Consider the following 10,595-nt stretch of genomic DNA (forward strand, 5'->3'; position numbering starts at 1 on the left):
ACCGCCTTTGCGAAATTCGCCACCGCGGCGCCACCGTGTAACCGCTCCACAACAAAAGTTTCCACCCGCCAGCGGTTCACACATCACTCCGCCTAGCGGAGCTTGGCGAACCCTAGCGAAGCGGAACATACATCGTCGTAGCATAGCGGCGCATGTGGTAACCGCGTGAGTAATATCTAAATGGCCTGGGAAACCTTTGTTAACGCATCAGTAGCTCGCCGAGGGCTTAAACGTGTACACGCGTTTATGGATGTGTAAACTATGGACTGTTAAACGTGTACACTAGTGAAATGTGGTTATCAAGCAGTTGCATCGATTTATGAACACATTTTTATATTCATTGCGCGATATTTGATCTAGATGAAATATTCACAATTATGGGTAGGTATTGCAAATTATTATTTTTTTATTAAAGCCTAGCCTTAATAAGTGTTACAATACTGATAGTTTTCAAGTCAGGTAAACTGGTTAAACACAACTGGTTATTAAAAATATGCAACTATTTACTATTTTTCAGTTATTTGGTCAAAAATTGTTTTTGATATGAAAAATTACTTAACACAGCCATAAATGGACTAAACCCCGTTTCATTTACATAAACCCAGAAGGTGATACACGTTTTTTTTACATTTTGTAATTATTGCTGTTGGTTTTTTGAATGTTTTTAATGACGTAATATTCATAATAGTCAAAACTACATGTCACCAAATAGACGGGGGATTAACAACAATGATAATGCCTCTACTGGGAATAAGTAGCTACTCAGCAGTCCAAAAAGAGTTGTCATGGGTAAAAGAAGAAACCACGGAAGGAATAGCTCATCCACAATGTCAACAACTCAACAAATGAAACAAAACATGTATGTTCAAATTCAAATGCTCCATTTAATTATCTTTCATAATTCTCAGGGTACATAAAATACAAATAATATCAACTTTGATATTAATAAGGTATTTACAGGTTCATATTAACGACTATTTGTACACCTTTTTCTGGCCAGCTGAGGGGGTGGGAAAACTGTGAGATACTTGTTTGCAGCAATTTTGCATAGGAAATTCCCTTACGCTTACAGCCAAGTGCCGTGACATCTATCTCTGACCAACAAAATTCGTATCCGCTTTTGCCATGTTCGCCTGATCCGACTAAATACTCAAATCTAAACAATGAATATGATTTCAACCGTTAAGATCTCAAAAAACGGTCATCCCCTCGTGATTTTTTTCTGTGCAAAATTTCTACTCCAAATTGCGAGGCTACTAGGCGGCTTTTACGGTGTCGTCATAAACTACTGTGGTGCACCTGGTGGCGAACCGGCCACGCTGCGGCTGTCTCGAGTCTCATTCGCATGAACATGTGCCACCTTCCGATATCGCAACTCGGTGAGATGCCGGAATTGGAGGGAGGGAGACTCGCACGACAGACGACACGCCGGACAGCACGCGACAAGGCTCCCGGTCACGACGACAGCGACACCTATAGTCCATTTCTCAGCGGAGTGCACCAAATATATTACACGCGCGATTCACGGTACATGTACAATTGCAACTGCATAACAACGAGTTAAAATTACAGAATCAAACATAAAAACAAACATCTGTTTTTGTTTTTGTTCACTGTCAGCACAATATTGGGACAGCAGTAACCGCACCCATGGGCAGAATCAATCAAACCAAGACAGACGAATGAACAACAACGCATAAAAATTTCTTTAAGTTACTTCAATTACCTTGTGATTATCCACCATGTTTAAGCTACCAATCTGTCGATAGTTGTCGCCTAGCGCTATGCTGCTATGTTTTAGTCTTAGAAAGCACACATTTATTTAATTAGTAAAAAAACACACACAGTACAAACATGCCTGGCAACACAAATAAACAAGATAATAGGCTTCAACAGCTTACACAATAAACAATTACCCTTCAAACCCTGCTCAGCAAAGATGCAGAGGACATGACATCAATAAGTATACATTTCTCAGAAATAAAATATTACCACTTCACAATGTACAAAGCTAAGAAGTACGACAACCGTTCAAAAAATATAAACTTTTTAACATGCCCACATACTCGAATGAATCGAGTACCTTTAACAATATTAATTTAAAAAGAATTCAACCAGAAGTATGATATCACTAATGTGCTGTGTGAATATACTTTTGATTACATGCTATATAAAACCAACACAACATTAAATGCACGAGATGTACAACACTTGATTCTCGATCACCTACGTTATTGCACCGTTAAACTCGATCGGAGAAATACTACGCAACTTCGCTGCCGCCGTTGCAAGTCTAACCTGTCTATGTTCCGGCTGCAATTGAATATGGGGGACAAGTACGCACAGACAGGAAGCGGAGGGAAAGAGGGCACGGGGTGTACGAGAAGAACCCGGACATGAGAGCAGGAAGCCCTTCGAGCCCAGGGTCGTATGTCATGCCTCCTTGAGATCGTGGACGATGCGTGAGCACGCGGCCGGTGGTGATTAGCTACAGAGTTAACAACCTACACTCTCTCGTTGCCTAATGCATAGTTTTTTTGCAAAGAAAAGGGAGACGCGTGTGCTTGCAAACACGATGCTAGTAACGTATTCCGCTCTCGCACGGCAAAGACAAAAGCTGCGAATCCGGGTGCAACAAACAGAGAGCGCATTTAGTAGAAATTTGCGTTAATTCATTCGATAATTGCACTTGCACAGTACACGCTACGTCCTCCCTGTAGATCTACGCCCTGAAGCATGAGCAGAATGTGCAAATTCCCTATCTCTCATTCTCAAACGGTTAGAAAAATAGCTTTTACCATAAAATTTCCTTCCTGGAAGATGTCACAAAGAACCATGCAGCTAAGTTAAAACACTGTCTAAATACAATGAACTAAAATCCCTTTTAAAAGCCAACAGACATGTGTAAGTAGAATCTAGTTTTTGGAATAAAATCTATGACTGTCATGATTGTAACTGTACTATGTACATAAACCAGATATATCATACTCAGAATATGATAAAAATATACAGTAAGCAATACGTGCACGTTGCATAAGAACATATATTGATCTGTACACTGCTCTGCAGCATACTCTTCACCAAACACAATAATACCGAATGGGCCTTTGTTCGGCTAATCCCCACCCTGTCTTGGTTTGATTTTACTACCACCAGATGTCAGCACTGCCCACGTAATTACCAATAGTGATTATTTATACATTGTCCATATAATTAACAATCGTGATTATTTATAATGCAATTCAATAGTTACACCACTAAAATTCGTTTACTGCTATAAAAGTGGATCGCATTCAAGCTAAATATTAATTAAACTGTTTTACACACACAGAGATACACATGATTCATAGCTTTAATTTATAATTTACTTACAAGGTGATCTTTCCAAACCTTTCTCATCATTATGTATAAAGAAGTTGGAACATCACCCTCAAGAGATGGCACATCAATGTCTGCAATACACTGACATTATCTATTATCTAGTATCTACAAAAGAACTTGTATATCTGTTATGAAGTGTTTTGGTGCCATCCCTGTGTAGGTGTTTTTACACCTTACCACAAATTACACTATATAATTATAGTCATGACGTCATGAGAACTATAAATAATATACATGCATTAGTCTGAGCTACAAGCTAAATTTACAATGGCAGCTGAACGCTTCAGTAAACTGCACAACATGCAAAAATAAATATTCTGTGGCAAGCAGTGTCAAACAAGCATGAGCCTTGTTCCATTCAGTACTTGTAAAACCACAGTCTGACCGTGCTGACACCTGCTGGACACCGCTGCTCCACAATCAAGAGTAGTAGTAGTAGTTCAGTGGTTTTGCGTCATCGGCATTGTCGTAAAACTATAAACACTGACTCACTCACCCGTTAGCTCGAAATTGGACCGTTGGTCAAGTTTTCTGCATCCAGATTGCTGCCTGCGTTGCTGTTTTCCACCTCCTCACCCTCGTTGTTGTTGCGCTGCCGAAACGAGTAGCGCTCCGACGGTGGCTGGCTCGCGCGTGCCGCCTTGCCGGGCCGCCCCGGGCCCCGCGCCGTCGCCGCGGCGGCCCGCGCCGCTGACTTGCTCGAGCGACGCTTCCGGCTGCCCTTGGGGCGGCCGCGCGACCGCTTGCCGCCGCCACCGCCCGTCTGCTCGCTGCTGCCGTCGAGCGTGTAGTAGGTCTTCTTGCCCTCGCGGCGCAGGATCAGCTTGAGCGACAGTTTCGGCCGATCCTCGGACGCCGGCGCGTCCGGCTTCGGTCGGAACTTCTCCTCGCTGAAGGCTACCGGGTCGAACGCTGAGTACTTGTTGCCCTCACGCTTCACCCGCAGCTTCAGCGGCGGCGAGATCATCAGCTTCGGACCAGCTTTGGCACTGCTAACCGGCTCGGTTCGCGGCGGCGGCACGAACGTGCTCGGCGCGTGGTTCGCCGTCGCCGTGGCGACCGCGGGCGGCTTCGTCGGCTGCAGCGACGCTGGCGGCGGCGGCAGCTCGGCGGCGGGCGGCGTGTGCGGCACCGTCTCGTACTTGCGCTTCTTGAATGGCTTCAGATACTCGCTGTCATTGATGACAACACGCTTCACGCTCGGCTCCACCTTCGCCTCTGCAGCGGCCGCCGCCGCCGCCGCCGCCGCTGCCGCCGCCGCTGCCACGGCCGCAGTCTTCACAGACGGGCTCTCCACCGTCGAGTAGGAGTTGCCGTCGCGCTTCACGATCAGCTTGAGGCTCTCGCCGCCGTGCGGCCTCGTGTCGGCAGGCGCCGCGGGCGGAGGCTTCATTGCCGCGGCGACGGGCTCGTCAACGCTGATATTCGTCTGCAGGTGAACGCCGCGGTAGTCGCACGTCTTGTCCGAGAGCCGGCAGACGCGGATCTCAACGTCCTTTGCGTCGCTGGGCCGCGCACGCCGCCGCTCACCACCGTCCCGCAGCGGCAGGTTGTTCGAGCCGTGCTGCGTAGCATCGAGCGGAGGCGCCGCGGCAACGCCGTCCGCGCACGGCCGCGCGGGGGCACCGCAGTCGACGTGCGGTGTCACAGACCACGTGGCGTCGTTCTGCCGGTTGACGATGCGGTCGAGCTTGAAGCGGAAGCTGCGCAGGCCGAGTCGGTCCGACGCGTCGTCGGGCGGCGGCGCGGCGACTGCCCCGTCGTCGGCGCCGACACCCCCACGCGGCGCGTCCAGACTGCTGTCGGCTGATGGTACGCCATTCGATGCTGCGTCTGGCTGCGTCGGCGGCGGCAGAGGCAGCGGCGGGGAGCAGCTAGGCTCGGTTACGACGGGCCCGATCGTAAAGTCGTCGCCGAGTTCCTCGCTGAACAGGTACGGGTCCGACTCGAGGTGGTTCTGCTTGACAAACTCGCTTGACAGGCTCTCCGCACGCTTGATCGCCTCGACGCGCCGGCGGCTCGCCCGCTGCCGCGCCGGCGACGCATGCTTCTTGTTGTCCTTGCGCCAGGGCGCCGGCAGAGCGTCGCGCGACCGCTGCTTCAGCTTCTTCGCCTCCGACCACGTTATGCTGGGCTTGCGCTCGCGCGGCGACGCCCCGGCGCTGTGACGCGCGCACTTCGGCGACGAGCGCTGGCGAGGCGACTTCGTCACCGGCGTCACAACAGGCGGCACCACCTGCGTGAGGGCGTCGGCGGCTGCGGGCGCATGCAACGCCGCTAGTGTGTTCACACCGGTCTTTCCTGGCGCGGCCACCGGCGGCGACGCCACCTCCTTGAGATCAGGTGGCTGTGCAGCAGCCGCGAGCGCCTCCGGCTTGGTGCTGAACGACGGCACGGAGCCACGCAGCCGCTGCAGCAGCTTTGCGGTCTCCTGGTCGTGGTCCTGGTCCGACGTCGTCGTCGCTGCCGCCGCCCCCGGCAGGTACTTGTCGGAGGGCGCGGGCGGCGCGTGAGACGGCACCTTGCCGTAGTCACCACCGCCGCCGCCGCCGACGTTGTAGTTGAACATGCCTGGCGCGCGCACGACCGGCGGTGAGATCTTGCTTGCCTCCTGCATGTCGCGGAAGCCGGAGAGAAAGCGCTGCTCCTGCTGGGAAGCATCCTTGCGCACGCCGGCGGCTTGATGCAGCGTGTCCTGGATGGACGGCGGCACGTCGCTGAACGACGGCGGTGCTGGAAACTGCGCGTCTCCTCCACCGCCGCCCGGCGCGGGCATCCGCTCGCCGAGGTACCCGCCGGCAGCAAACTTACTCGCCGCCGGCGCCACCTGTCCGCCGACGATGCCCGGGAACGGCTGGCTGAACGAGGGCCGCTGCAGTGCTGGCAGCTGTTCGCCGAACAGACGCTCCTGGCTCCAGTAGTCGCCGGTGGCGGGCGGCGGCTCGGGGAAGTGTGCCAGCTTGCGCGCGTCCCCCAACTGACCAGGATGATGCAGGCCCGACGGAAACTCGAACGGGAGCGCGTCGGACGACGCCGGCGGGAAGCGAGGGAACGGCACGGCGCCGAACGGGTGACCGAAGTCAGCCATGCGCGGCGCCGCGTTCTGGTAATGCATCAGCTTGTTCACGCAGGCAATGTCCGGCGGCGACGGCGGCGGCCGCGGCTCAAGCTCTGCCTTGAAGAACGGCGGAGGCTGCTGCTGCTGCTGCTGCTGCTGCTGCTCCAGCTGATGCGCTGCGACTAGATTCGCGAAGCCCGCGTTGAACGGCGCATGCTGCGGCGACGCCGCGTCCGCCTCCGCCGTGAACGGAGGATGCGGCGCGGCGCGGTCCGGCGCCTCGCTGACCGTCTCCGCGGCGATGAGCTCGGAGTTCGGCGTCGTGCCCGGCGTCGACGTCTGCGGCGGAATGATCTCCTTGAAGGTCGACTTGAAGCCGCCCTTCGCCGATTTGTCGGCCTTCTCGCTATCGCTGCCGGCGGACGTGACCTCCTTGAAGGTCGGAATGAATGCGGCAGGCGACGCATCTGGTTGCGCGCTGTCGAAGGCGTCGGGCGTCGCCGGCGCCGATGATGTGCCGTAGTTCGCTTCGTCGCCATTCTCCACAGCAGCATCCATCGCTTCCGTGGCGACGGCTTCCGCAGCAACGTCATTTTCTGCCGCCGCAGCATCGTCCGTCTCCATGGCGACGTCGTTCTTTTCCGCGGCACCGGCGTCCGCCTCCACAGCCACCAGGGGCCGCTGTTGAGTTGGCGTCGATGCGCTGCGTTGTCGGCAGAGTCTGCGAGCGACCTCGCGTCGTGCGGCGTCGGGTCACGCGCTCGCTTCGCCGGCGACGCAGGCAGTGGCTTCGGCATGTCTGGCGCGCTCTCGATTGACGAGCTGCGTCGCCGCCGCTCCCGCTGCTGCTGCTGCTGTGCTGCTGCGGGACGCGCGCCGGGGACGGACTCGGCGACTGCGCGCGCCGCACGGGCGACGACTCGACGACCTGCGACTTGAGGCTCGGCGGTCCCGACGATCCGCCGACCGAGCCGAGCTCCTTGAGGGGCAGCAGCGGCGGGCTGAGGACGGGTGACGAGGGCAGCGACGAGTAGGGGGACTGCAGCTCAGGCGGACCCGGCGAGCTGTCAGGTGGCTCGTCCTTACTCGCGGGCCGACGCGCCGTCGTCGCCGCCGCCCGGCTCTTGTTCTCCTTGCCGGCAGCAGCGGCGCGCGCGCCCGCGCGCTCCGACCTGCGCTCCCGCGATCCCTCCTTCGCTCGCTCGCACACGTCGCTCGCATCCTCGCGCTGTTTCGCCGTGCAATCGGACCTCCTCCGCTGGTGGGACGGCTTCTCTGCCTCGGCTTCCTCCTTCTCCGAGTCTCGAGACGTGTCGCGCGAGCGGCGCGCCATGTAGCGGCCTGTCGCTAGAGATCCGAGACTCGGCTGCATGTCCTGCGCCCACATCTCCAGCCCACGCAGCTCTCGCGGCACCTTAACAATGGCGTCCAGGCCGTCGCTCTCCGCCGACTCGCTGCACAACTCTTGCGGCTCCTCCACGTTGACTTCCATTTTTTCCTCGACAGGCTCGGGCGTGCGTGGTCTGTCGACGACACTCTGCTTCTTCTCGTTCGCTTCCGCTTGTTTTTCCACATCCGGTTTTTTCGTCTCGCCGTCGGGTTCCCGCTCGTCCCTGCTATCCCCATGCCGGTCCTTCTTCTCGTTTAATCTCGGAGGTTCTCGCCTCGCGTCAGTATGCTTTGCCTTCTTCTCAGCCGTCTTCACAGGCTCTCGTTTCGCGTCTGCATGGCTCTTACGTTCGTTCGACTGCTGTGCTTCATCTTTCGTCCTCGCCGAGTTGCGGCCGACCTTCTCCTTCCTCTGCAAGGATTTCGCTTGCTCGATCACCCTCTCTACCACGTCGGCTTCTCGCTTTTTGGCCTTGGGCTTCAGGCCCTCCTTCACTCTGAACTCCTCTTCTTCGCTCGCCTGTTCCATGAGAAGCTTCTGCCTGAACTTGCTCTTGCCCTCGATCTCACGGTCCACCCACGGCTTCTCCTCCTCGTCTTCCCACAGCAGCGGCATCGATGGCTTCGACAGCGGCGACTCCACGTCATCGCCGAAGACAAACGCGTCGCCCATCTCGCTCTGCGCGCCGCCGCTCAACCGCGGACTCCTGCTCGCCTCCTTCTTCTTCTCTCCCACCTTCTCCTCCTTCCTCTCTCCCACCTTCTCCTCCTTCCTCTCTCCCACCTTCTCCTCCTTCCTCTCTCCCACCTTCTCCTCCTTCCTCTCTCCCACCTTCTTCTCCTTCCTCTCTCCCACCTTCTCCTCCTTCCTCTCTAACACCTTCTCTTCCTTCCTCTCTCCCACCTTCTCCTCCTTCCTCTCTAACACCTTCTCCTCCTTCCTCTCTCCAACCTTCTCCTCCTTCCTCTCTCCCACCTTCTCCTCCTTCCTCTCTCCCACCTTCTCCTCCGTCATCTCTCCCACCTTCTCCTCCTTCCTCTCTCCCACCTTCTCCTCGACCGGCTTGCCGCAGGGTTTCGTCTCCCTGGGTGTCGTCGCGTGCTTGCTCTTGCTCGACTTCGCCGGCGGATGCTTGCGCTTCTCGCTGGACCTAGCCGGCGTGTCGGGAGTCTCTCCCGCCTCGGCGACGACCTCGGGCTTGTCTTTACTGGCACGTTCCGTTGTCTTTACTGGCTCGTGCTGAGTTGGCGTGTCGGATTGGTCGACAGTCCGTTTGCTAGCCAGCGCCTTCTTACCTCTAGTGGCTCTCAGCGCGTCGGCGTTCTCTTTCGCATGCGTGTCTTTATTGCTAGATTGTGTACTTGATTTTGGACTTCGCGTTGATCTCTCGGATTTGCTATTCTTCTTTACTTGCTGCGGCGAAACCTTCAGGCTGCTGTTGGCGTCGTGGTTTTCGTTGCTGTTACTTTTGCTGCTGCTCTTGGTAGACACTCTACTTTTACTATCATGCCGTTCTCTAGATTTTTGCCGCTCTGTCGTGCTGATTCTGTCGAGTCTATCCTTGCTACTACTTCTGTTGTCGAGCCTTTCCTTGCTACTGTTCCTGCTGTCAAACACATCTTTTGTACTGCTTTTGCTGGCCAGCCGGTCTTTCGTACCGTTTCTACTGTCACGCCTGTCCTTTGTACTTGTTCTACTGCTAAGCTTCTCCTTACTACTGCTACTAGTTTCAAGCTTCTCTTTGCTACTGCTGCTGCCCTGAAGCCTGTCTTTTGTACTGCTTCTACTCTCTTGTTTGTCAACTGTATTGCTTTTATCCTCATCTGTTGCAAAGATTTCACTGTCGGGCCTTTCTGATTTACTACTTTTACTATCTTGCTTTTCCGATGTACTGCTCTTACTACTGTGTCTGTCTCGGCTGTTATCCAGGCCTTCCAGCGTACTACTCTTACTATCATGCCTGTCTCGACTGCTACTTAAGCTGTCGTGCCTCTTCTTACTGCTTCGAATAGCTGCCTCAGCTTCCTTTTTGCTAGTCCTGACTGAGGAGTCAACCTCACCCTTCTCTTCTCGCTCCTTCTGAATTTTAGCGAGCTCTGACTTTGTGGTCAGCATGTGAGGCCATATCTCCAAGCCCCGAAGCTCACGAGGCACCTTATCCTTGCCTTTCGACAAGGGAAAAGAATCTCCATCGGTAGGTTCCAGCTTATCGGACTTGTCGACAGATTCCAGTTTCTCCTTTGAGAGAGGTGGTGCACGTTCTTTCGACTCTGCCTCCTTTTCAGATCTTTCCCTCTCTTTAGGCGCAGTAGATACATGCAACGTTTTCTCCTTGCCCTTCTCAACAGAAGCCCTGCTTGGTGGCTTCTGCTTGTGCGACGGTGCGGCAACCTTCGCGCTAGGTTGTAAACTCGTCCCTTTCTTGCGCGCTGCGGATTTGACTGCGGGTTTCTCTTTACTGGACTTTGAGGACGACGAACGACTACTGTCCGCCATCGCCGCCACCGCCGCCGCCGACGACAACGATGTTGACTTCAAAGACTGAATTTTACTATCGTCGCGTGCCAACTTTGCCGGCGGCCGTTTGCTATCGAGCTTCTCCTTCTGAGATTTAGGCAAGATTTCGGGCATCGTCTCCTCGACGAGAGGCTTCGGAAAGTCAAACAGGCGCTCCCTGGCCGTCACGGCGGGTTCGCTGGCCGGGGGCGGAGGCACGGCGGCCCTGCTGAGCGCGGGCGGGCTGCGGCGGCTCCCCGCCGATGACGA

At 54.9% G+C, this 10,595-nt stretch overlaps 2 protein-coding genes across 2 annotated transcripts; both read right to left on the bottom strand.

Annotated features, from left to right (window-relative positions):
* Positions 1 to 3,880: 3,880 nt before the first annotated feature.
* LOC106807079 lies at positions 3,881 to 8,501 on the bottom strand. Its single transcript, XM_014809321.1, has 2 exons — positions 7,350 to 8,501; positions 3,881 to 7,120 (listed from the first exon to the last, which is right to left on the bottom strand). Exons 1-2 carry the CDS (start codon positions 8,499 to 8,501, stop codon positions 3,881 to 3,883), a joined length of 4,392 nt encoding a protein of 1,463 aa, XP_014664807.1.
* Positions 8,502 to 8,786: 285 nt separating this feature from the next.
* LOC106807085 (serine/arginine-rich splicing factor 4-like) lies at positions 8,787 to 10,521 on the bottom strand (the record flags this gene model as incomplete). Its single annotated transcript, XM_014809331.1, has 1 exon — positions 8,787 to 10,521. A coding segment is annotated over exon 1 (1,674 nt), but the record flags the coding sequence as incomplete, so codon positions are not given.
* Between the last annotated feature and the right edge of the window lie 74 nt (positions 10,522 to 10,595).

The sequence above is a fragment of the Priapulus caudatus genome, unplaced genomic scaffold, assembly GCF_000485595.1.
Source record: "Priapulus caudatus unplaced genomic scaffold, Priapulus_caudatus-5.0.1 Scaffold194, whole genome shotgun sequence".
Lineage (NCBI taxonomy): Eukaryota > Metazoa > Priapulida > Priapulimorpha > Priapulimorphida > Priapulidae > Priapulus > Priapulus caudatus.